This window comes from Gymnogyps californianus, chromosome 12 (assembly GCF_018139145.2).
Source record: "Gymnogyps californianus isolate 813 chromosome 12, ASM1813914v2, whole genome shotgun sequence".
NCBI lineage: Eukaryota > Metazoa > Chordata > Aves > Accipitriformes > Cathartidae > Gymnogyps > Gymnogyps californianus.
This window is the reverse complement of record NC_059482.1, coordinates 21,095,085-21,122,194: the sequence shown is the minus strand read 5'-3', so window position 1 is coordinate 21,122,194 and position 27,110 is coordinate 21,095,085. Positions and strand designations below refer to the sequence as shown.

Here is a 27,110-nt window from a genome sequence, read left to right as displayed (position 1 = left end):
TTGCTTTCTGCAAAGTATCAGAGGGAACGGCACAGTCATCACATTTTCTGTGCTGGGAAATAGCTGCCTCACCTTTTCCACTACTGAGACTTGTGGCAGTCCCCTGTGATTTAAGACCCAACGCAAGAGGGTTTGAGCAGAAGACATAGATGAACAGCGATGACAGGGCAGAACGGGCGTGACCAGGGACAGGCATCTCTAGCTGTGGTTATCAGGTCTGCTTGGGCCAGAAGCGGGGCTGAGCTTGTAGGGCAGGGGGTTATTTTGGTACACGCTCCTCTGCAGTCACCGAAGGTCCCTTTTGGGGATGGGAGAGGTTGCGCTCCCGCAGTGCGGGCAGCTGCCTGCAGGGCAGACCGAGAGTCGACAGGCTGGAGCAAGGGAACGGCTCGTAGGAAAGTTTATTGCTCCTGCTGAATGGTAATAAAAAACATTCCAGACTTAGTTTTATTTTGCAGAGTGAAACATTGAACTCTCAATTTTATAGACCCAGAAAAAGCAAGTGAAACAAGTATTTTTAAAAATACTCCTCCCCCCTGCCAAGGATGAAGCCCCTCTGTCAAGAAGCATGGGGCCATCCAGGAGTTCAGGCATTTGCTAGATGATTTAACGAGCAATTAAGGATCCAAGAAGAGAAGATACCCCTTTCTTTTCTCACTCTCCAGGCTGCATCTCAAGCTGGGAATGACATTAAAATCTCCAGCCCCCCCTGGGCCCAGCAGGTAGGTTTTTAAATACAGCCTGATTGACTTTTCCCTTCCTGCCTCCCCCGGGTCTGGCGCTCCTGCTTTTCCCGAGGTGAGAGGAGCCGAGCCTCCTGCCACGCTCTGCCTCTGTACTGAAGCCAGCAATTAAATAAAGCAAAACAAAACAGACCAACCAGCCCCCCCACCCCTCCGCCTTGCAGTTCCCATCCGACGGGGTTTTCGTTAATGAATATCATGATGGTATTTCAGCTACCTCGGGAGCTAAAAATAGGCAGCGCTCTGCCCCTGGGATTGCTGGAAGGAGCCACAAAATGGTGCAGGGCTGCTTCCTCCATTGCTGCCTCTGCCTTTCCCCAGCTGCTCTGTCTCCCATCCCCTCGGTACAAGCTGGCTGGGAGGAGGGCAAGGGGTTGGGCTGGTCTCCTTCAGGCTGGTTCTTATCCGGTAGGAGCATCCCAGCCCATCCCTGCAGCGTTCCCATGCGTCCCGCTGCCACTTCCCAGCAGCTTCCGTTTTCCATAGAGGGTCAAACCCTAATCCCCGAGCTGACTGCTTTTGGGTTGTTTGTTACCGAGAGCGGGATTTGTTCAGCTCTGTGTCACTCTTGAACGCTGAATGTGTCCACCTACAGCGGGAGAACTGGAGCTGGCTGGCTGGGCTTGGGGAAACAGCTGAGCTCAGAAACCCTGGGATGGTAAAGTATACATCCAGGTTTTAGCCATCAAGCGAAAAGACCAAACATCCCTTTGTTAAAGAACAAACCTCCACGCCAGTCGGGGAGTGGAGAGGGCTCTGTAGAGCCAGGGCAGGGTGGGGTTTTATACGACAGTGAAATCATAGGCAGATGTGAACAAGAAGCTTGTAAACTTAGCGGGAAGTCAGCATGTCTCCTTTCTAACCCCGGGTTGTGCGTCTACCTTTGCACCAGACACATGGTATAAATCCCGTTCATAAGGGGATCGGTTTTCTCACTAACCCGGACATAACCACAGTTATTTAATTGTCTCCCATATGTCACTGTCACCAAGCACACGGGCTGTGCTCAGCAAGTAAACTTGTGACTTTGCTTGCAACAGCCACATAGCTCAATTAATTTGTTACCTTGCTGGAAGGGAGAGGGCCGCTTCCTAGCAGCCTGACATTACTGGCAGACATGTTTGTCTCTGCAAGCAAGTTATTTTTCATCATGCCAATACAGACCACCCCTAATTATTTGTTCCTCACCACCAGCTATGATCTGTGCCTGCGAAGGTACCAGCAGAGCTGCTCCTGCCTTGGCTACTGTAGAGTTGCACTGGAGTGGGACTCAGGTCCCCATCTCTCTGACCATCGCAGGGTAAATCCTGGCTCCGATCCTTTGAAGTTGCCTGGACACTAACTAGGGGACTTTTTTTTTCTTTTTTCAAAAAGGAATAGTTTTCTGGAAGGGGAGAATTTAAGGGAAAGGCAAAGCCTTATGTGAAGCTACGTGGTACATATCTGCTAGACCCCATAGAGCTGCACTGCCTTACACCCACAGGAGAGCTGACCGAGTGTGTCATATTGTACCGTGCTTTCCTTTTGGTGAACTAAATCCCAGTAAATATCATTTTTGCTGTTATTTACTCTGATTAATCGTACTTGTCACTCAGCCTATCTCGAAGGTTAACACTGGGGCAATTTCCTCTGGTGGCTGGTTGCACTCAAAGCTGCATCTCAGAACATTTCAGAAAATCCATGCGGTGGGGGGAAAAGATAAGCATTGCATTTTGCTGGTGGTGCAAGACAAATCAGAGGCACGGTGCTAGCTATCAGCAAGCAATCTCGTGAAAAAAGTAGTGGCCATCACCAGACAGGAACCTGGGGGACATCAAACTGATGTCTTGAAAGCATCCAGCATCCACAAAGGATGTCCCTCGAGGGGGACCTTCTTGGGGGACCCAGATCCTGACCTCAGGGCACAGCGGTACATGCCTCTGCTACTTCAGTGAGAAATGAGGTCCTGTAACTTGGGGGCAGAACGTGGCTCATAAACTGAAAACCTCCTCCTCCTCCTTACAGAGCATCTCCGAGATCTGGACCTTGCTTCCCAGCTGAAGTGTGGCTGCATCACAGCAAAAGCCAGTTATTTTCACGGCATTTGCAGCCTGAATGAATTCTGGAAACAAAGCAGGGCTGGTGAATACGCCTCCTCCAGAGACATCCAGGGCCCAGCTCCAAGTCCATAGGAGTTTTTGTAGACGCTGAATAAATATCTACACGTATGACTCTCCCCCTCACTCTCCCTCTCTTTCTCACACATCTGTGTTTCAGAGGTGACCTCTGAATCTGTGGAAATCTGTCTGGCATGAAGCAGCTGCTGTGCATTGCAGGAGAGACAACCTTCTCCCTTCCGCCTCCACTTTTCCATCCACCTTCAGAACATTTTATCGAGGCCTCCCACCTCTGCTTGGCATTTGGCTTGCTGAGAGACCCTGGAAGGCGCTGAGCTAGTAAAAAACTATCCAGTGGCTTATTCAGATCTATCCCTTTAGAGAATACCTTGAGGTGGGCACCCAAACTACATCCCCTCTGCACTCTTGTTAGTCAGCGGTGGATCTGGAAGGCTCCTGACACAGATCCCAGTGGTCTGGGAAAGATGGGTTTACGCTGATGCGAAGCTCAGCGTAGCGCGCTCTAGCAATTTGCATCACACAGCAAAGCTAAGCCTAACAAATTAAGTTAGAGATGGTTGGCTTTCCACAGCGTCACGCTAGCCATCCTCTACCCTGCTCGTGTAAAACAGCTCACAAAAATGTTGGTTGACTTGGGTACAACGCCAAAAGGCTGCTGTCTGTCTGTGAGCAGACAATTTTGTACAGAAAACAACCCGACAGCCACGGTGACGTGCAGATTTTCTCCCAAGGTTGTGCTATCTGGCTAGCAATTAGTAAAGCCCTGGTTTTCACATCCTTCTGGAGTCAAGATGGTCCCATCACCTCTGACTGTCAACAGCTTCTGTGTGTCTGGTACTTGGTCTAGGATCTCTATCCTGAAACCTTGTTACAGCTGTTTTTTTCTGTCTGCTGCTGCCTATTTGGGGAAATGTTGAGCAGGACTGATATTATAGAATATTATGGCTCTAAAAGCAGGCCAATTGCTTTGTGTTTGGTACTACTTTTGTTCCTACCCATTCCGTATGATACTGCAATTGATTGAATAAAATTTGCTAGCTCTTATGTGGGTATAAACCTCTTTTCCCCTCCTGCAACACACGTACAATAATATTCCCTGTTTGCTTGGACTCCTGACTATCTGGCAGTCCAGGGACTGGATAATGCATGGACTAGACTAAGCTCTTGGCTGCCAGTTGGCCACCACCATTGTAAGAGTTCCTACAGCCCTACGTCCTGTAGGAAATAGCGCTTCACTCACCAGAGAGGTAGAAAAACCCACCACCCAATACCACAGAACTCAACCTGCAAGAGGGATGCCACTGAAGGGCAAGTCATTTCCCAAATTTGCTTTGTTCTAGGAAATTGTAGGGTCCTCCTGTTCTTGAGGAGTTCAGAAGAGCTCCTGAGCTGGGTGAGACAAACATGGTGGATAGGTGACCTGATTTTTCCAAGCAAGGATGGGAAAGCCAGAAAATGTGTGTTAAATGGTCTCAAAATAGGTCCCGACCCACTAGCTGCAATGGAAGGTGAGAAAATGGCACTCTGTCTGTCCCAGTCACTTCTAATTCAAGAAGACGGCATCCCTGAGAGACCGACAGCCACTGCAAACTCCACCAGCGTCCCTCTGAGGGCAGGACGCTTTGATGGGTCCTCTGTCCTACAAGCACGGAGCAGAAGGGCTGGGTACGGGACCTGCAAGCCCAAACGTCATCCCTCGCTGATGACTTTCAGGCCATGCAGGCACAGACAGCGCTGCCCACCAGGGAGGGGATGAGACAGAGAGTCACAGATGGGGGACATTAGCCGCATGGCTTCATGCTCCGCAGGGAAGTGCTCTGCCGCGGTGCCGAGGAGGAGGCTGGAAACACGTAAAGATGAGAGAACAAAATCCTTGCAGCCTACTGCCCTTCTCCTCTCTGTAAAATCCTCTTTGCTGGGTAAAAGTCCATAAAATGTAACGGCACTGGAGTGTTTGTTTTGCAGTAAATGGCAGGGAAATGCCTGTTACCCCACAGTGGGAGAGCAGGTGGGGAAGCTGCGTCGGCTCCGGGCATTTGGAAAATAAATGGCTATTTTACATTCATTGCAATGCGGATGGCTGAGGACGAGCTGAGTGGGAGTGATGGCAATTCTCCGGGAACCTGCTCCGGGTTTGGGAATTCCCGACGGCTTTAGCCTGCACATCTTCCACTCTTCAAATGTCTTTAAGATTTTTCACACCAACATCCCTCTGGGCAACTGTGTAAGGGTGGCAGGGCAGAGGGGGACATGGTTTCATTCCAAGCTTTCCCACCACAAAGGGGGAAACAGGCTTTGTCTTTGGAACAGAAAGGGAAACCAGCCCCTACGGTGGGAGTATTCCCAGGACAAAGCTGGATTTTTTTTAACATCTCTGGCTAAATGCCACTCGTGTATGATGATTTATAGGGCAGCGCCTTCCTGCTGGGAAGCTGTGCAGCGCTGGAACCTAGTAATTAGTTTAATGCTCAGAGCTTGATGCTGAACCGTGGGTGCTAATCTCCACTCTACAATTAATCTAGCAGATTTATCAGTGCCTCATATGATGAAGGACTAAGTCTGTGGGTTACAGTCATCTGTCCCTGAAGGAAGCGCTGGTGTTTCAATCAGAAAGAGCCTTGTTTCATTTTATGGTCCTATTTTACTTGATGATCTGTGTTGAAGATACATACTTAAAGGCCAAGGTGGAGAGGAAAAATCCCCCCACCCCACCCCAATCCTGCTAAGTTCAGCTCCCTGTTGCCTCTTCTCTTCTCTGTAACACATAATTGGGATATCTGGGTAGGGATTTCTTACTGCTCTCCACTGAAACAGCTACAGCAGTCGGTGGGTTTGGTGTCCATACCCGAGCCTTCTGCCTGCCAGGGTGTCTCAAAATTATTTCTTGCGTTGCTGGTGTGAGAGCAGGTATCACAGCAGCCAAATAACACTGGATTTTCCACTTGGCGGTAGAACCGAAAAATTAGGTGGTGTGAAAAATCAGCTTGGATCAAATATGTTCCCCTGCATTCTTCTGTGGACCCAAAATCCTCCAAAAAATTTCATTTCACATCCAGCCAAAGCACTTGCCTTGACCCCTACCAAAATATTTTGGTTTGTTTTGAGTTATTTGGGGGCTCAGTATTATTATTTTAAATGTGGGTAAATTTTCAAACAGAAATTTTGTTTCCTAATGAAAAGTTGGAAAAATGAATGAAAACAAAACACTTTGGGCTTTCAGGAATGCAAAATCCTTTTGCAAAATTCTCCAAATTTTCACATAATTTCCTCCTGGCCATGACTACCTGTAGACTTTGAGCAGATTTTACAAACGTTTTTGGTTTCTTTTAGACTGTGTTTTTTAGCAAATTCATCAAACATTTCTGCCCAGGTCCAAAAACTTTCCTATCAGGAGTCCTTCATTCACCGCCTATTTGCTGTTTTAGTTTGGATTCTCACCACCTCAAATTTTCTGGTTTTCAGTCCTGTGCTCTTTCACCAAATGAGCTGAGTGCAGACAAAGGGGTTTTCCTTAGGTTTGATTTGGACTTTACAGGAGCAAAACGGGGTACGTCAAGTCTAACACCTACACGGCCAGGACACAGGTACTCAGGGCAAGAGGACCTGCTGGTTCGGTGGTTTAAGAGCTGTCCCGGCAATTGGCTAAATATTAACTAACAGGGCCTCGCGTCAGGCAGCGAGGGCACTTTAGGAACCGAGTTTCTTCTGCAAACTTAAGCAAGTTTCCCTTATTTGTTTAAAGAAGAAGTACTCTGGGAAGAGGCACCTCCGAAAAAATGACAGTGCTTTGCTTGACCCAGCTTTCCCTCTTGCACGTCAATATTTTCTGGGGAACCTCTATAAAAAGAGACGATGGAAGTGTGCAAATGGAGGTGTGCAAACCTGCAGTTGTTTCAGGATTGTCACTGGCAGCAGTTCCCAATGCAGATACCCAAGAAAGCTGCCCGAGTAATGCATATGCTCACTGCCTTTGCCTGCACTGGTCTGATAACTTTTTGCTTCTTGGTCTCCGGCTGCACACAACCAGCGATGGAGCCGCAGGCTGACCCCAGAGGCCTCTGCGGTCTCGAGAGGCATCACATTAACGGCGTGAAGGGGATGGGCTGAAACGAGACGTGATTCATTGAGTAGCTGGTTAGCAAAACTTTGCCTGTGACTTCTTACTACTACAACCTTCGTTTAGCTTCCCGCCTTCTTAATTTCCAGCTGCCTGTGAACCCTCCTCTGCAGGGAGGACCAGGATTTCGAAGACGTGGGGGTGGAGGAGCATTTGGCTGAGGTCCTGCTGCGAGTGGAAGCTGCATCTGATGGGACTGAAGTTAAGAAGTGGCTGCTTGAGGTGTCTGCAGCTGCCTAGAAGGAGCCCCAGAGTTTAGAGCAGATGAAAGACAAATTTGTAGCTAAATCTCTCCTGTGCTGCTGTATCTCCAGCAAAACCAAGACTCAGGTGCTTGTAACAGGCTCGGAGGAGCTCTTCCTTTGATCAGCAAGGATTACAGAGACTAACCCCCAGCAAGTTCCTCCTTACTGGAGCTGAGGCACTTCACACACTAACAGATTTGCTTATATATTGTTTCAGGTTGCTGCAGAGAAAAACTGTCCTATATTTTCCTTACAAGAGCGTCAAGAAAGTTCCCCAGCCCTTTGGTAGGGAGAGGATGGGAGGAGGAAGAAGAGGGAAAGCGAGAGAAGAGGGAGGGGAAGGAGGGGAATTTGGTGGGTTGGGTATGAGCATTGCCATTCCAGGGGAAGCTGTTCTTGGGGCTATTAACAGGAACTTTCTTTTATTAACTGCTCTTTTCAGAGAGAATGGATAAATGGGACCTCAGGTGCAGCATCAGATGACAGGATAGTCCGTAAAATAAGTGGCTGGCAGAGAAATATCTTTATAACGGCTTAACAAGGATAGGCAGAAATAGGCTGGGGGCACGGAGGAAATCTTTGATGCTGTTGTGTGTAGTTATTATTTATTCTTCTGGCACAAATATAGCATCAAAGAATGTCAAAACCAAAAAGCCCATAACCTGCTGTCACTGGATTAGTCCTACATCTCTGTAACCATGGCATCACGTAGTATTGACAAGGAAAATCAGCAACAATGGGAAAAAAGCACCCAGCATTTATGACACTTGCGAGGATGAGGCAGACTTCCTCGCTCTGGTGAGGATCCACCAGAAGGGATAAGAAAATCTGTGAGCATCTTGCTAGCCTGGGCATCTGTGATGCTCAGCTATGATGGAAAATGCCACGAAACAGCAAAATTGCTCCCTTCTGTGTAATCCTACGTGATACATATGGGGAATATAGGGTGGATCCCCCCCTAAAACATTTTGCTGCCATTGCAGAGCACCTTGAGCCCCACAAAACAGTGGGGATGGCATCAGCGCCTGTCTGTAGTCAAGAATGGAAATAGCTGCAACATCTCAAGCACCGTGGTCGAACCTCTCCACGGCTGTGACCTGGTGGTGTTCATCTGCGAGTGTGACGCTGCCAGTCCTCCCCTGCCGTCTCTCGGGCCCATCCTATTTCAGTGCTTTCCTTCCTTCCCCTCTGCTGCTCCCCCTCTCTTTGTGCCAGCCTCCCTGGCTCTGCAAGTCATGCAGCCGCTGCAGCTGGAAGCCCTCCCTCGTGGTTGTACAGAGCAGACGACCGTGTTGACATGAGTAACAAGGCATAAGCTTAACACCGTACTGATTATTTTTTGGAAAATAATGTATATTCACTTTTTTCTGGAATGCTTTTGCTAGGTTGGAAATATTTCAAGTACCAGCAGGGGATTAGGGAGCTTCTTTTAATCAGCTTTTGTTTTGTTTCTTTTTTTTTACATCTTTGCAGAAGAAGGAGTAAAAGCCTATTCCGAAATGTTCTCCACAGAGGAATCGGGATTTGGCAGTGTCATGCAGTGATGCCTCTGGATAAGGGGAAATGGGAACATTGCAGCCTCTCACTGCCTCCCAAAGCCCCCTTGCAGAAGGGGTCAGACCTCTCCTGCAGACAGATTTGGGGCAGGAGGAGCTGGCATGCTCCAGCCGCCCGGCCGGGAGCAAAGCTCAGGCTGGGGGTCTGTTTATGCTGCCCCTGACTCGCCCTGCGGCACAGAGCAGAATTGCCGATAAAACCTCGGAGCAGAGATTTTCACAGTTGTCTTAACGGGTCTGGAAATGTGATTTCCTCTAAAATAAGTAGACCGGGCCTATAGCCACCATGTGCATTTCGGCAGCGGCATGCGCGGTGGTCCCTCCATGGCATGGTCAGTCGGTCGGAAAGTGAGAAACCCCGACAAACCCGAATGGCTGCCATTCTTAGTTCCTCTTTTCTTTCCCTTCTCGGTTACTTTTGCTTTTTCTCTCCCAGCGATCCTCTCTCTCCCTGGCGCTACTGCGGCTCTGCCTGCCTGCCTGCCTGCCTGCCTGCCTGCAGCCATCCCCAGCCCCAGGAACAGCCCTGCGTGCGCAGCACTCTCCGGAGATGCCATTTCTCTTGCAGGCGTTCAGCCCGTGGTGCATTGCAAAAAAATATCCCCAGCGGAGTGAGCGATGCCAGTAAGATGCTCGCCTTCCCTCCACCTCCCGGGGCTACTTTCTGCCTTGGCTACAAGCCTGCTGCATCTTTGTGTGGTTAATAAAAATAACCTAAAAGTACTCGGGAGCAGACAGAGCAATCCCAGAGCCTCCAAACATCTAAGGGGCTTTGTTTCCAAGGCAACATCTTGTCTCCTAGCTGCAAAAGGCCATGGGAATGAAGGCAGCCTATGGAAAATGAATAGCTCAATGACAACAACAACAAAAAAATCTGCTGGGGAGCGTATCAGGGAGGGAGGGGTGTTCGTAGGGGGGCCAGGAAAGAGCAAAGCTGAGCAAGCCACGACTAGCTGCACAGCGCATGCAAAGGGACAGGGTGCAATTTATCTCATGAGAAGCACAGTCTTGCCCCCATTGAAATGCATAGCACCACTTCCACCGACTTAATGGGAGCAGGGGAGCTTGCACAAATCAGCTATTCTTTTCTTTTCCCCTTTTTTTAAGCTACAGTGTTTGAAGATTCGAGCTAGTTAAAAATAATCCATTGTCCGACGCAGAGCCTTCCTGGGTCCCAGGGGCTTTTCAGCCAGGGCTGCAGCACGCTATTGACTGTAACCACCCCAGGTTCCCACTGCCGGAGCTGCCTCCTCCCTTCCACACCCCAGGGCAGCGAGACAGGAGGTGCCAGAGCACGGGAGCATCCCTCCGGCTCTTCCCATTAAGAAAGAAACATGTTTTCACCCATTTTTAAGGTTTCCAGAGCTGTGCAGTATGTGAATATCTGTGTGCAAGCCAAGCTGCAGAATCAGTTTTTTTCGCTGTGCCTGCAAGGATGGTTTTGCTCTTACGGCCTTTCGAGCTAGCTGCCCGGATAGCAGACTTGAGGCTTCAGGCATGGGGAAAGCACAGACCCCTCTGCCCTCCACATCCCACCGGTGGCACCTGTGGCCCCTGTCTGACAGCACCCTCCCTCGAAGAGGGCAGGCGGGCAGGTCTGTGGCTCCACCGAGGTGCTATTTAACGTGCACGTTGCCCTTACGTAAGCAACTGCCGCAGTAAAATGCCCCTGAGATCATTTATGGGATTGATATCAGTCTGGGAGGGGAGAGGCTCCCCAGCCGAGAGGCTTGCCTGCAGATGCCCTGCTCTTGCCTTTCCTCTCCCTCGTGTCTCACGGGAACGCCTAAAAGCTTACAGTCATGATGCCAAGTGAGCTGCCGGAGCTTTTCCTCCGTGTCCCAGGAGGCAGCACGGATGCCCCGGGAACGTGACAGGCATTGGGTCAGGAGCTCCTCAGAGCTGGCTCCCAGCTCCTCAGCAGCACAACTGATGTGGAGCTCCACCATGCCAGGAGTGGGCTCCCGACATGGGGAGGGGAGGAGAAGGGAGCCCAGGCATTTCCCTGGGGTGGCCAGGAGGGACGGAGGACATCAGTGTGTGCTGGTGCTGGTCTCTGCCCTGGGCTGGAGCCAGCCTCGGGCTCGCGGTCTTCCTCTCCTTTTCCTCAGAGACTCTTTGGGATGATGAACAACTCGGCCATTGACGTCCCGCCTGATGTTAAAACATTTTATTTAACTAATGTCTTTCCTTTGTACCTTCTCTCAATCAATACCATGTGAGCAAGAGATTAGTAGAGGGAGAGCTGCTGGGAAATGCTCCCCTCACACTTGTTTTTCACACCCTCTGCTGTGGGCAGAGCAAATCCATCCGCATGGATGGACAACTGCTATTTATTATTCATCTTGGTATGCCAAGCAGAGCTCTATCTGAGCAAGTTTTGAGATGATGAGGTTTGCTTCTCACTCCCCCTCCTTGAAATGGTTTTAATTTAGCTTAACTCCAGGGAATTCCTCCGAAATTGCCCCAGCGGAGCAAGGCTGGAATTTGGCCCCCATCGCCCTGCCCAGAGATGGAGGGCTGCCTCTGCCTCCAGCCACATGAAGTCTGCCTGCGAGGAAGTACAGCAGGCCTGTCTGCTGTCATCACATCTTCCCCACCTGGAGCCCAGGCCCCACTGGGCACGTGACAGGCAGTGCCAGTTTGTCACCCTCCCTTGACTCGTAAGAAGACGCTGCCGGGGTGAGCAGGCAGCCTGCCTGTGGTCACTGGCTGCAGAGCGCAGGGCAGGGAGGCACGGTCTGTTGGAAAAGCTGGGGACAACCAGGCTGACGTGTCACTCTGCTCCCCCTCTTCCCAGGGGACACTTGGCAGGGGCAAGCCCGGGTGACTGGAAGCTCTTGGGGCTTGGGGATGGACCGGCAAGGACAAGACATGACTTTAAGAATCAGAAAAGCACGGGACTCCAATGTTTGCATCAAAACGAGTACAGCCATTTTACCTCTTGCCCCCAGGTACTCGCCGGGTGTATCATTTGCTTGATAATTTTCCGCCCTAAACTCCTTTGCAGTGTTCCTGGATCACCTTTCACTGCCATAACCTTCATCCTTATGTGGCTGAACTTCACTTCTACATGAAATGATTCCCACAGACCACATCAAGTTTTCACTTGCAAATAAATACACTTTAAAAGCGCTCAGCCCCACTTCAACATGACATAGATTGTGTGGTTTGTGCCACCCTCTGTGCAACTGGCTCTCAAAATAGTTCATAATATTAATACAGGGGTTCGGATTTTCCAAGCACTTGGTATTGACCTAACCTGATTCACACCGGGCTCGGCTGTAGATTGTTATCAACAGGGAACAATGAATGTTCCTGGAAATCCCATTGCTTGGACATAACAATAGAGAAAATAGACTTTGCAGGATACTTTATTATTGGCTTGTTAAAAATTCCCACCTAGACATCTTTAAAAATGTATCTGCTCAGGTCATTAATGGCATCTGCATGGACAGTCTTGTCATTATGTCTGAATGAATAAATAGTATTGATTTATACGATAATAAATTTATAGAATAAATCAGAGCTAAAATACAGCCAGCTGGGTGACCAGCTACCTCTTCAGAGTATTTGCTGGCTGATTTCTCGCATTGTTTTAGTTTTTCAAGAGGCATGAACAGGAGACTATACAGCTGTTACCCTTGGTCCTAACACGATCAGGTGCTGGGCACCCGTTGAGCAGTTCAGGGCACTCCAACCCCTTCCTGAAAACCTGCCTGCCCCATAATTTTCTGTGCCACCCTTCTGCTTCAGATGGCTTAGCTCACTTGCTCGCTCTCAACAGACACACACACACACACAGGCTGGCTTCCAGGCCCTCAGCCCAGGGATAGACAATATGTGCTCACATCTCCTCCGCAGATAAAAATTGTCAAGCTTTCAACTACCCTTTGAGCTGATATCTTCAGAGTAATAGGTCAAGCTGGAAATGCATTTCCAACCTGTGTTTGCCTACCAGAAGAAAGCTCTCCATCGCTCTTTGCCGCTCCTTGCAAGTCACAGCGTTCAGTAATGAGGCCATTGATGGAGCAGTGGTATGTTCTTTTGTCCCTGCCAAAACCCTGCTCCCTCCTATTCAGCTCAACAAGATGCGAAGCCCTGGTGCTGCCAAGCGTCCTTTCAGCTGCCAAAGGAAAAGGAGCTAATCAAACGACTAAAAGAGCCCCGGTGCCAGGCTCTACTCCCAGCTCAAAGCCCATGGATACAATACGCGCCGGCTGGACCAGTCGGCTCCGAGCGGCTCCTGCTCTGCCCATCCCAGGGCGAGAGCCGCGGGCTCCACCATTCCCAGTCCGCATTACTGCTGCCTCAGTTAGCCCGTGTCAGAAAGCTGCCGCACTGATCCCTCTGAAGGCACACCATGGCCTGTACTCGTTAGTCCTTTATTTTTTTTTAAATTCTTTTCCGCAATGCCAGCTTCCTATCTCTCCCCTCCTTATTTCCCACACCAAGGAGAAAAGCCTCACGCTGTGCCTTTCACGTCCCTCGGCCTGTCAGCAGGCAGCACGTTTGAAGTCATCCTTTTTGCCTCCGTTTCAAACTCTGCTTGGTCAGAAACAAGAGGAGGCTGTTGGTTTTCAGTATAGATATTTCAAGCACCGTATGGGTCGTTCTCCCGTAACGCTGCTCGGTCAGTGATGCTCGCGTTACCGGCTGGGCAGCGGGTGTAAACCAGCATCGCTGTGCTGGCTCTGCTGCTGCTCCACACTGATTTACACCAGATGAGGATGGGGTTTGTTTTTGGCTGCATCCTGATCTGCTTCTCCAGGACATTCTTCCACCTCTTCATTTTTAGCACTGACATTAAATATTTAGAGCATAAAATGACTAATTTGCCTCTCTGCAGCCACTACGTTTTGAGGCCATTTGGGAATTGCTGAAGTTATTTGCCACCTACAGCCCCGTGAGTTTAATAAAGAGATCGTACGTTTCCATAGTACTTCCAACTTTGTGCAAACTGCTCATTTACCATGGAGCCACCACTGTGCAAATGGCCGGGAGGCAGCCGCTGCTGGGGTTCAATAGCAGGGGCTATTGAACAGCCCGGTTACCACGTGTAACAGTTTAGGATGGGAGGTGAAAATGTTGCTTTGCCAAATGAGTAACACCAAGTTATCTGTTTCAGTTGGAGCTGCTCCAGTGCTTTTGGCATTTATAGAGCTCATGGACACCACAAAGAATATTTAAGGAGGCAAAAAGTAATTTGCACGCTTTGGAGGTCGGCCATGGTGCTGCTGTAAATGCCTCTCTGCTCTTGGTGCCTTCAAAGGTCGTGGGCGCTCAGCTGCTCGTGGTTGCATCTCTCCTGCCAACACTGGGCCCCTCTCACCGAAGGGAAAAGTAGGCCAGCCCCGAGGGGGGGAAGGATGCTGTCTGCTCGGCAGCCCTGCATCCCTCCTCCGACGCTCTCCTTCCTTGCTGGAAAGCCTGCCTGAGCCATCTGTCCTTGAGTGCACTGATCCTGGCTTGGCCCGAGTCGCTGGAGGAGAGGGCAGCCTTAGGCACTGCCGCTTCAAACAACCCCAGGCTGGTGGTGTAGCTGATGCACTGGCTTGCCAGCGCTTGCGAGCCAGGGAATGGTGCCATGGGGCGGGAGAGCACGGCCGAGCAGGAGGGCAGCGCAGTGCTCCCCCGGCCCCGGACACAGCAAACACACGTGGGGCTGGTCGCTGTCAGCGACTGCGTTGGTGCCGTATCGCAGAGGAGTCAACATAGCCACTCCTGCTGCACCTTTGGGGGCTGGTGCTGAACCCACTCTCATGGTTACCTGATACCGAACTGCTCTGCAGCGCCGAGATGCAGTGTCTTTGAGGATCGTGCCCCGCTGTGATGTGGAGGTGGCACAAGAGCTTTCCAGCAGCTCTGCTCCCAGCCCCGACGCAGCAGGTAAAGTGGGGACATGCCACTTGTGGGCCCATGTTCCCCTCCATCACAGCCCATCATCCCCGCACTGCAGCAGGGCCTCACGCCGCCTGTGTTTTGGCTCATTCTTTAGCTCCATACAAAGCTCTTCTGCTCTCTGGCTGGACCAGGAATCGTCTGGCTGCATCTGTAGCTAATGCTCTGCTGCAGCCCTGAGAGATGAGTCTGTCTCCTTCCTCTAGAGTCTCAGCTGAAGGGGTCATGATCTACAGCGGGCAAAGTTGTGTCAACCTGATTTCTGTTTATTGTCATGGGTCTGGTGAGTCTTGCCTTCAAAATCCATCTGCAAGCTTTGCACATTGCTGGGTTAGGGATAACGAACTCCTAAGGCACCACGTTCTGCAGCGAGCATCCTTCTGGGCTGCGGTGTCAGGTGCTGGTCCCCTTCTCTGCCCGACTTCTGTGCACGGGACCGAGTTTGCTTCCTCCGTGGGAGTGCTAATTCCCCTCTCCTTACCCTTAGTCATGCTACTTTCACCTGCCCATCCGTCCCCAAACTGGAGTTTGTGTGATGTGATATCTCTACCCACCCTCACTGCACCTCAGCAAGTTTTTTTCCTCTTCTTCCTTCTTCATTTCTGTGAGAAGCCGCACAAAACCCCCTCCAACATTACGGCTTGTCAAACAAGTGAAAAAAACACGTGCATAACCTACACCACCAAACTCTCCATCCCACCCTGCCAGGCCAGCCTGATGGACTCGTAATTTAATAAGCTTTTCCATTTTAATGTTAACTGTCCTCATCCCCCAGCTGGGGTAATGAGCACTGGCAGGATTTTTCTGTGTTCGTAAATATTTCCCTGCTGCTGTGAAGAGGCTGTTTTTCCCTTTCTGCGTGTCGGATGAAGATGGCTGCTCTGCCAGCTCGCCATGTAAATTTAATAGCATTCCAAAACTTCTGTCCTACATAAATATGAATGTATTTCATCCAAGAGGAACCTGTTATTGAAGGAGCTGCATTGCTAAATCATTCAGAAGGTTATTGTTTGAAGTACTCGCAGTCAACAGTGTCTCGGCTATTACAGCTCAAAAAAGGGGAGGGAGGGTGGAGGAAAAAAATGAGTGGGGATCATGGAAACCTCTTTAAACGAAGGAGCTTATGCGCCGAGATCATCAAGGTATAAACAGGGCATTGCCAACCAGCAGGTCTGGCCCCAGGAGGACGGGCCAGCTGCAAGCAGCTCTACAAATTATTCACTGGCAATTGCTTTCTTGCTGCTGCCCTGACTTATTTACACTCCAAAAGATTTCTGAAGTGTGTTTATTTAAGAAAGATGAATCCAGAGGCTCTGGAAGGGGAGAGGAGCTTTCCAAAGGAATCTGGCCCTGCCACGGCACAATTCGTTTCACTCATTAACCCCTCCACGCAAGGAAGAGGTGGGAGCGTGCTAAGTGCTTATGCATTATGCATTAGTGCGCCGCGTCAGGAAATTCTGATTTGATGGAGGCTGAAGGTTAAAAGGCATTTCTGTGCTTTTCCTTACGCCTTGGTGTCATGCTGCAAGATGGAGCGATGTTGTTGGGGGTGGGGAAAATTGGGGGAATGATAGCTCCTGCACCCAGACACCGATTGCCACAGGGCAAATGGAAAGAGCTTCACAGTTGCTGAAGGATGTGTGTTCCCCTGACGTTAACATCTCTTACCAAACTCAAACATTTCAACCTCCCTTTAGTAAATTTCCTACTTTCTCTAAACAGTTTTGTGTCATCAGTACATGAAAGTACTCGAATCCTCACCTCTAACCCTGTTAAGAAGCACAGTTCTGGGTACTGCAAGGACTCAGAGAAGGCACGAGGTCCAACGAGAGACCTTGCACAGGCACTGCACCTTCTTACTAAGCTTGTAAACCAGCAGCTGACAGAGCTCTGAGTTTCTAAGCTGTTTTCAGTCATTTAATTGATGATGCAACTGTATATATCTGCATCTCTGGCCTTCACCCTTTACTGATTCATCTGTTCCCCAAGCAAATGTTTAAAATGAATTTGCTTTTTTTACACCTGCAAATTGCAGAAGCAAATGAACTGCCTGCGCAAGTGTTGTATTTTAAGATGTCAGTCCGGTCTTTGGGAGGGCATAATTAGGCAGATGTTTGTCTGTCCGTAATGAGTTGGGTTCATACTACAGTTAGCTATAAGGGATAAACCTTTATACCCTGTAAAAGTGTCTTTTAGGTGCATGTGCCTCACAACCAGTAACCCTCACTTGCATTTCGGAGACACCCACAATGGACATGGTTCTCCTAGTTCTGGCGCAAGGCATCTAAGACTGATGCCGGGAGCAGCCCGGGTCTCTTGGGTTACCACGGGATGACAATGCCACATCATTTTGCTGTTAATCCAGCTCTAGATGAGAAGTGGTTGTTTTCCTGTTGCTTTGCTCCTCCACGTGATGCTGTTCGGCACCTTGTAATACCGAAGGTTAGGACCCCATTTTGTTTCCACTTAAGTTCAGCTGCATGTATAATTAATGTGAAGGGCTCACTCCCAGTGCTGCCGCTGGGAAGGCACCTTTGACACCACCTGGCCCGGCCACGCTCTGGCACTAGAGCAGCACGTATTCGTTTTTACGATGGCTGAAATAAATACGTCTTTCACTGCTCAGCGGTCAGAGTTTTGATTTTTGGCAACAGGCTTTCACATTCAGATACTCCTCACGCGTTGCAACACAGCAAAGCTATTAAAGACACAATTTAATTTTGGTCTCGTTGCTGATCAGTCCAGTGGGAATTCTCACTTAATCAAACTTTAATGTTTCCCTTGTAAATTTCAGAAAAAATCAGTAATTGGTCTGATAATTGAATTTTCAGATCATGTATCAAAGGAATAATGCCATGCATGGGATAAGCAGCAGTCTGCCTCTGGAAGCCCAAACATCTGAAATGGAAAATTCTGCAGAATTTAGATAAAGATTTCAATATACTGCTCTAGAGCTAAGAATAGACCATATTATTTATATCGTCAAAGGAAGCGGCTGAAATCACAGAGATCTTCAGAGAGTAAAGATGCTCAGACAGTTATGCACAGGAATTGTGTTCGTGGAGCTGAAGTGGAAAGCTACTGACGTCTCAGCATAGGCACGCTGCTCCCAGCGGGCCCCACGGACCAGACGGCGTTTCATGCAGAAGAGAAATGCCAGGCTTTTCCCTCCTGGAAGACACACTCAGCGTATCTTCCAAGTATCCAAGTAGAGAGTGGGGAGTAACTTGCCCATTGCAGAGATGCCTTGTGCCCCACCGGGTGCGTCTCCACTGGGCTGAAGTCCCTGTGCACTCTATTTGTCCCATGTCTCCGACAGAGAGCTTTATTTCAGAGATTCATGGGTGTTTTCCCATTGAGTTATTCTCCCGGTCCAGTCCTTCTTAGAAATGGATTTCTGACTAGATCAGAGAATGAAATGAAACAGCTACTGGGAAAAATTCAAAACATCCTTTTAATTAAAAATAAAATAAAATAGGGGCCTCATAGCCATAACAGATGACTGCATTTCTCTGAAGTTCACATACTTTAAGAACCGTGCCCCTCTCTCCTGGGACCATGACAGCAACACTCAGTTTTTCCCGTACTTGAGATGCTTTCAAGCTCAGAAGCGTTTCCAGAAGTACAAGAAATGCCTGCTTTCAGTCCTTGTTTAATTATTCTCTCTTTCCTCCCAAGTATGTTTCTTGTCTCTTCACTGACACTTTCCACCTTCCCCTCTTGTTCCCCATCTCTCTAACTGAAGGTGAACATCTCCAGCCCTGAAAAGTATATAGATGGAGGGGTCCTGTTTCCTCTGTCTCACAGTTTGCACCGTCAGTGGCTTTGGTGACGTTGCTCCTGTTCACATTAAAATCCAAGAGAGGAGAATCAGAGACCATGAGTTCGCTCCTCCTGTGTCTGTGTGATACTTTCTTCCATCAAGTCAAGGCAACAGGAGTGTGTGAGATGAAGGTTGGAGCGTGCCCATCCGCAGGACTAGGAGACAGATGCTTGGTAGGAAGCATGCCTGCAGCCCGCTCCGAGAGGCTCAGGTGCCAGATGAAGGATCTGCTTTCCTGGGAGAAACAAGCAGCGCCAACCACAAACTGCGTCCAGGACTCTCCCCTGCAGAGGAGGGGAGCAGGGGCTGTTTTCACACTGCCTGCGTGGGTGCCTGGCTAAGGTGCCACCAGCCTCTTCAAGGAACTGTAGTCAACACTGGCAAAGAAGGTGATCACTCATCGCTCTCATCAATTTAGGTGCGGAGGGAGAGATGATGTTCATGCTAATTCAGGCTTCTTTTTTTCTTTTTTGACACTAGATGTCTATTCGGCTTTGCCAATCCCGTGTCCGTCAGAGCCAGCTGGATGCTGGAGCTTCTCCTCTGTGCCATGACAAGAAGTTACACTGGTTTTTGCAAAACAAATGTGCCAACAGATTTTGGCAGGTGGTTCTCTCCATGCCACGTTTAGATAGTATTAAGTTCTCTCACTTAAGCAGTATCAAATATTTGCATTAGAGTAATGACAAAGTATCCTCTTTTAATTTTTTCCTTTATTTTTAATTTTCCTCTCACTTCCACTTATCAGCTAAGCGTTGCTATTGCTATGTAGCAAAAATTAAGATATTCAAACTGTTCCGTTCAGCTTTTCACTGTCAAAAATTCCAGCAGAACCACCTTCCCTGAAAATTGTGGAATTTTGAGAAAGCTGCATTTTTAGACAGAAAATTACTTCCAGGGAAATAAATAAAATTGGATAGAGTGCATGTGCCGGCATTAGCTCAGCTCCTTCCATCTAGGGGAAGGGGAGTTGTTTTTAAATTCATTCACTTGGATGTGCAGGAAAAAATGGCTCTGATTTGTTTTGATGATTAAAATGTCCAAAAATATCAGTTTCCTGTCCATCATTCAGAGCATGTTCATGTCAGACAGCAAGACGAAGGAAAGTTTATCCTTGAACAGTGACAGAAGACCAAGAGACTGGCTACCTCCAGCTGCAAGTGCCGCTTGCCACTGCTGGCCTTGGTGGTCATTTCCACCCTGTGCACAACTGTGACGTCAAGGATAAAAGGGTTACAGAGTTGTGGACACATTCATCTGCAGACCCGTAAATCTGTAGGGAATTGCTTATTAATAGCTCCTTCGGCTAAAAAGACCAGAAATTCTGTGCTAATTGATCCAGCAGGCAGCTTTTCCTGATGGCATGCATTTAAGTAGCAACAAGTATCTCAGGTACTCTTGCCCTGATGGTGAAGAACCAAGCGTAGCACCTGGGTGGTTTTGCTGTGGGGACAGGAAGCAATCCCTGGCTTCATCCTTCAGCATTGCATCGGTGATGCTACCTAGCATGTCACTGGAAAGAAAACATGTTCCCCTTCCCTCATGCTTTCTCCATCTACTGCATTTCAAGTGTGAGATGGGCAAAGTGAAGGGGCTCTATAGTGGTTTAACAGTCCACAGCATCCTCAAAGGGTGAGAGCGAAGATGTAGGGCCAGGAGAGCTCTTGGGCTGCTCAGGTCCCCTGGCCACTGTTGGTGCCAGGCGTTGTGGGAGGGAAGGGGTGGTTGTGTAGCTCTGAGACATACGTGGGGTGACAGCGAGGTTGGCAGCCCCTTCTTCTCGAAAGTGCTGATGGAAATCTAGCCTGAAAGGAAGTTTCAAAAGGTAGGTGAAAGCTATGGAAAAGTAGGTGGTTTGGAGGCGATGATGAAGAAGCGGTGGAAGGAAAGGGTGCTCCCAACAGCACATTACTTTCCAGAGTGATATGTGTAACATCACACCCCGGGCAGCACCAGGGATGTATCTGTACCCAGAGCCAGCTCTTCCCCCATGCAGTTCACACAGCAACCATGCTTTTCCAAGAAAATGTCAGGGGAACATACCACTGTGATGGCCTAAGTTGCAGTCATTCCTCATACATTCCTGGGGAGCCTGATAAAGATAAACTCCCCTAAGTTACCAGGTAGCACATACACAGGGGAGCACTACTGGGTGCATCTCCACGGGGCACACACACCCAGGAACAAAGGCTGCCTGAGCCTCATGCAAATACACACCTCGCATAAAAACAAAGCACCAAACCCACTTTCTAGAACCCTGCAGGTTTATTGGAAGGAATAGCAATGGAAAAGGCAGATGAAGAGTTAACAAAACCGACAGATATTTCCTGTACCAGCACAAGCAAGTTGGACAGAGAGGTGTGGGATTTAGGAATTGTGTCTGTGGACGAGCGCACATCAGTCGGGAGGGCTGCGGAGCAGCCCCTGTGCTTATGACCAGTAACAGCTACAGCTAGTCTCAGCCTAAAGATGCTCTGTCAAGTATTGTGGGCCCAGCCTTATCGGGGAACTCTTCATCAGGTGATTACACAGCCAGTACTACTCATCTGCTAAAGATGGTCAGCAGAGGCACATAAATGGAGAGACCGCTGCACCAGAAGGGCTTTTGCTCTGGGGGACTGAGGAGTGCAGGACGTTGGAGAGCTGAGCAGATGCATGGGAAAGCTCAGGGCACACCTCTCTCTTGCTGTCTCAGATAACTCAAGGACTCTATGTACTCGAGAGGTTAAGTCATGTTCACATGCAGCAATTAGGGCTTCTGTTAGAAAATCCATGCTCTGCTTTAAGGGGCTTCTGACAAGCAATAATAGGAGATTAGCAGAGTACAGGGAGGCTCTGAAGCTCCTGACAGCAGAGTTATTCTCTTTAAGATGGAGCTGTTGATAGGCAACCAAGTTAAAAGTTGGAGGGGTACAGCTGATGTCTTCTCTCTTTCCCTTCCCTATCATCCTTCTCTTCTAACCTTTTAGACTCTATCTGCATGCAATAGATCCTCCAAAATAGTCACCTCTCTAAATCTGGAGAGGAAAAAACGCCCATTTTGTAAGGATTATCCAAGCTATCTGTCCCCAGTCAGTTCTGCCTGCGAGCTGACTGCTCTTCTCCAGCCAGCTGTTTGTCTGGAGGCAGCTTTGTGTCGTCTCCCAAAGCAGAGTGGGACCCAGGTCATGGCTTTGAGACTAAGAAACTAAGTCTTAGACACTTTTTGGGGGGAGAGAAATAAGCTCTATCACCTTCACAATAAAGGCTTTTCTGGACTCTGGCTCAGCTGCTTGGGCGTTGCAGCAATGTAGGAGGTACTTCTGGTTTTAGGGTTCCTGTAACTGAGAGCAGTCAGGAGCTCAGACAGGGAGGAGGGAAATCCAAGAAGTGTGAAATCTGAGCCCTAGTATTGCTTTTTTTAAAGTTCCTAAAGAAGAGGAAAATGGCAAGCTGTACCGTAAACTGGAGGCTGGACCCTTGGGAACTCCTCCGACTTTGACTTCTGAACACCTTTTATTTCTCTTTGCAGCTAGTTTTTGCTCTTAGTTATATTGTTCAGATCTTGCTTTGTGTATGTGCGATTTCCCTGCTCACCTTCTGGAAACACGAAGCTGCCTTGCCACCCTAAGGCTGTTCAGCAACCCACTGGCCAGATCCAGCCAAAAACCCCCTCTATCAGACAACCCCATGATGGTGCCCAAGAGCGCCCATGGTAAGTGCTACAGGGAGCGTGCAAGAAACAGCAGACTTTGAACTCTACCATGCCCTAACTTAAGGTGCTGTTAACGGACTGAAAGCCCTCTTTATCTCACTTAAGCTTAATTGCACAAACCACTAAAAGCTTCCACCCTCGCTCAGTGGCAGTTCTGGTACTGATTGATTCAAAACCTAAGTGCTTCCCAGCCCCTCCAGCGGTACAGAGGGCGGTGGATTTGGATCTAGGTATCAGGAGTTCCCAGCTGGCAAACCATAAAAGCTTGTAACTTTTAAAGTCTGCTAGGTTGCTCTCTTTCTAATGCCTGTGTATCAACGGTGCGAGGCTTCAAGAGTTGTTGGTACTGAGTCACTGGGAGGCAGAACTTGGTCTGAAACATACTGGGAAAGTTTACAGGTCCAAACTAACCAGACTCCTATGACTCAAGGAGTGCATGTGTAAGCATTATATAAAATTTCACTTTAAGGTCAAGTTCAAAACCAGAAGGTTCCAGCATTGTGAGAAATGACTTGAAAGAGTTTAGAGGAGTAACGGGAAGTAGAGACTTAGCTAAAAGACACTCGGCATATTCAAAGGCAGGAGAATGGGCAAATATTGCAACAGCCTTAGATGCTCAGAGACTTTCCCATCCAGTATCAGGCAGATGAGTTTGAAAATGTTAGCAGTCACCCTGTAGACCACCAGCATGGAGTGCTCCATGAGAGACCACTTACACGGACAGAAAGTCCCAAGGTCTTTCAAACCTTGTTTCAAGTTCCCAAGCCGGTATAGCAAAGGCAAAGGGGAAGGGTAAAAGTTGAGAGGTGTGGAGGTCAAAAGGCAGAAAGAAGGATACAAACACAAGACAAATAAAAATTGAGTACTGTCTCACTTCTGAGTTTTCTTTAGTGTATGGAACATACTCTGCTGGAGTTTTTCTCTCCCTGCCAGCCTGGCATAAGCCCAAATCAAAACTAGAGGATATTTTTTGCAATGCAGTTTTTTTTCCCCTGATCCCATCCCATTACTGGTATCAGCCATGAGTAGCTAATATAATCAAGAGTCTAAGCACTAGAATGAAGCTTGAAGTAAAGATCAGGCAAGCAAAGCTTATGGGAGGTGGGAATGGCCACTGGATACTTGGACAGCTTGACATGATTGACCTCATTGGGAAGAAAGAGCCTGAAAAACCTAGAAGAGAAGCTATAGGGCGGCGAGGGGAAAGAAATAGCAAAGGAGGTTTATTCTCTGCTTGTACACATGCATAGTATTAGGTGAAAACACAGAATTTGAGATTGCATACCTCACTATTGGTTACAGGTCAGGCTGTCACCTCATGTTACATCATCTTACTCGACATACAAAATCTCTCGCTGGGTAACTTTTCCCAAAATGCTCAATTTCTTCTTCTATCAATTTTTGCTACAACAGTAGCTTTCTGCATGAGCAAAAGTTGATGTTTATGATTACGCTTGTAAATGCCAAAGTTCCCCAAGAATCACAGTAGACCCACATTCACCTGGCAAGTATAATATTTTAAAATCTTTTGCAGGGAAAGAAAATCCATGGTTAGGCAAAAGGATACATAAATAGCAGTTGGCTTGGCGTCATTATCACAAACACAAAAAACATTTGGGGACCTCTTTTATGTGCTGAATATTTCATTCAGTCCTGCAGTGCAGTGACTCCCTAAACCTTTACTGAGCTGAGCTCTGCTTTTGAGGCTCTAATTTGCTGTTGCCATGACATTGTTAATGTCTAAATTGCTTTTTTTAACCACTCTTCTCCTTTTTTCAATCTCTTGCAGAGGCATTCTGAAATAGTGGACATGAGCTGATCTTGTGGAACAGCCTGTGTGTCCTCAAAAATAACAGAAGAGTGTTCGTTTTTACAAGCTGGATGGCTGATACAGTCCTGATGGATGGATGGATGACTACAATCCTGACAGATGATAGCTTTTTAACTGGAGAAACCACAACGAACATATCTGACCTAGTTGAGATAATTTTGGCTTTGGTGTGTGGGGGTGAGGGGCTATTTCATCTGCTGGATTTTTTAAATAGTGACATTCAGAAAAAACATTATTAAATAAGCAAAAATCCCTTGTTCTCTTATGCCTAATTGGGCTTCCAGAGTGAGTAGAGTGTATAGAATAACATTAAATTGCTTGGCAGTGAGTTTATTAACAGACTTGCTTCCCAGATCCAACTGAGAATGGAGAAATCTCTGTCAAGGTCAACCTTAGCAGAACAGCATTGCCTCCTTAGGAAACACTTTTTGCAGGAGACGTACTTCCTTTAATGGGATAATACCTTCCAATTGCCTGACTTCTCAATAATACAGCAGCCTTTACTGTTCAGGGGTTTAAAGAGGATGTTTTCAGTCATTCTGAAGAATAGGTCATCTCAGCTCACGTTCCCTGGGCTTCGACTCTTCCCTCTGATCAGCCTACCTGGATATGCACATCCTGCAGCGCGTCTCCTTTGAGACTTGCACGGCAGCAAACTCTCCTGTCATCACCTGCAACTGCAGCTACACCAGGCTGGCAAACACCCCTGCGCCAGCGTGGGCGAGGAGATGGAGCCCAGTCTGTCTCTGCCGCTTTCTTGAGGGGCAGATCTTAAGAGCCTTCCGAGCTCCAACCTGAAGTGATTCATCTGAGGTGACCTGCTGTCAGCTCCTCCCAGCAAATGCACCCAGTACTAGTCCTAGTCCCTGTCCCAGCGCGAGCCTGAGCCAGACTCCAAAGGTGTTTTGATATTGCTATTTTTGCCTTTGGGATACGTCTTCTGGTTACCAAGGCTAGAGAAGGGGAAGATGTTTAACAAGTGTCAAAACTTTTTAAAAAGCAGCCAGCTTGGCAGAACGAACAGCATGTTCTCTAAAGGCACCATCAGGATCGTAGGTGAGACTTTAGCAGCTGTCACGACGCAGAGGTACCACTGCCTTTTCTGCAGGCGAGAGGTGATTATAGCGCTCGGAGAGCTGGCCTCGGCTGTCAGACTTGGACCCTGCCAGCACCCGGGAAGGGGCTGATACTGGGACACTGACAGATCCCATGCTCGTGAGCTGTGTTGAACTGTAATGCAGTGGGATGTGCATGGCTGTAGTGATGTCTCTTCATGGCACTGGTTTTAATTCTGACATATCAAGCAGAGATCGAGACCAGTTGATCCCAAATGCTCTCTCTTACAGGATAGACAGCATTCCCTCAATGTCCTGGCCAGATGTAGCTGGTGTCTTTTCAATTCAGTCTCTGCTGGGGTGCTGCTGGGCTCCACCCTGGGTGATTTAGTGGGCAAAGACTCCTCTCTTACTACGGCTTTCTCAAGTCAATGATATGATTCCCATTCAATGGGAAGAAGAATGGGTCCACAAGTGTTAGGTCTTTTGGGGCCATACAGAGTGCAAAGCGCTACTTAAAGCTTCATAACCCCATAATGGCTTTGAATATTTCCTTGTTTCAGTCTCAGTTTTGATAGGTACATCTGAAAATAAATAATGCTCTTGGAACGCACTAACAGTGACATCTGAGTATTTCCAGGAACCTACACTACAAAAATGTCTGCCCACCACTGAAAGGAACAGAGATCGACATTTCAGATAACAAACAAATGCCTTTGATTTTCTCTCCGTGCCAAGGAACACTGATATTGTCTCCATCTCCTGGGCATTCTTCAATGTGCCTCATTAGGACATTATGAAATGTTGCTCTATTTGTTCTGCTGTAAAATAGCAAAACAAGCCTTGGGGCCAGATTGACTTCAACGGAGCTGGACGTGCACAGGCTGAGGATCTGCCCTCTGCGCGGGGATGCTCGTGCCTGGCGTGGCTGGGGCAGGGAGGGCTGGGGGAAAACCGGGGAGAGGGAGAGACAATCCCCTGGCAACTTCTCACTGTTTTCTTCCAACAGCTCAGCTAAGGAAGGCCCTAACCTTGGGCTGCCACTCTCGTTAATGTAGAATCTTGGCAAGACCAATTCTGCTGTGTTAACACACATCTGCAGGATTTCAAAGGTTTTGGTCTTTAAGACAGAGGTGGAGGCAAAGGCAGCTATAGAGCACTTTTAGAAACTGTTGTTTTTCCTAAATTGGAGCTCTTAAGCTAAACAGATAGCTGAGAGCAGCTCCCTGAAAATATCACAGGGACTTTACAGTCTTACTGTGTTTTTTCACTCTATGAATGCCAGAGAAATGTGTTTCGTTCTTTTTTTTTTTTAATAAACACTTGCAAAGAGCCTACCAGAGGTCCAAGGTTAAAACATGCATGGGAAAAATTCCTACGGCTAATTTTGCCAGTGCATTTAACAAATCTTTGGTGTTCACACCTACTAAGGAGTCTCTTAATGAGTCAAAGTGGATATCTGATCTGCACAAACAAGGTGAGCAGTTGTACGCACATACTCACTTATCATAACATAATCAGCCCACACCTCTTCTGCTATTGCACATGCCAGTGTGTTAATGGGTAATGTCTAATCCTGCCCTTTGCTAATCCAGTCATGTTTGCTTAACCACATTAGCCCAGTTACTCCCAAGATCCTTCCCTCTATAATGAATAATCTTCAAGTTCAAGTGGCGAAGGCCCATTTCCATTTTTAGAGATTTGAATGTCAGCCACAAACTTAGACGTAGATTGCTCTGGAGATCTACCAAATATGGGCTCTTGAAAATTCAGTCCTTTTAGAAAGGTCAGAAGTGACTGGGATTGCAAAATCTTTTCTAGCCTGGCAAACTTGCTCTGAGTTGCCATGCTTTGGACTAAGTGACCCCTGACTTTGGACAGAGCTTTAACAGTGTCTTTTAATCCTAGGTTTTCAGACGTCATGATGCGAGGTTGCCATGTGAATTCACATCAGCTTTATGTACAGATCAAAGTGGCACATAATTGCTGACTTCGAACCCTTGAAGAGTTCTCCCTGCACAATACAGT

At 48.2% G+C, this 27,110-nt stretch overlaps 1 protein-coding gene across 2 annotated transcripts in view; it reads right to left on the bottom strand.

Moving 5' to 3' along the window:
- The window catches only part of LOC127020961 (guanine nucleotide-binding protein G(o) subunit alpha), a 133,605-nt gene that overhangs the window by 39,636 nt on the left and 66,859 nt on the right, over positions 1-27,110 (bottom strand). Inside the window, exon 4 of one of the 2 annotated variants that reach the window (XM_050903833.1) lies at positions 3,041-3,082. The exons of the other annotated variant lie outside the window; for it this stretch is intronic. Within the exon in view, the coding sequence (XP_050759790.1) occupies positions 3,041-3,082 (42 nt within the window). The remainder of the gene's footprint in view (positions 1-3,040; positions 3,083-27,110) is intronic. 2 annotated transcript variants of the gene reach the window in all.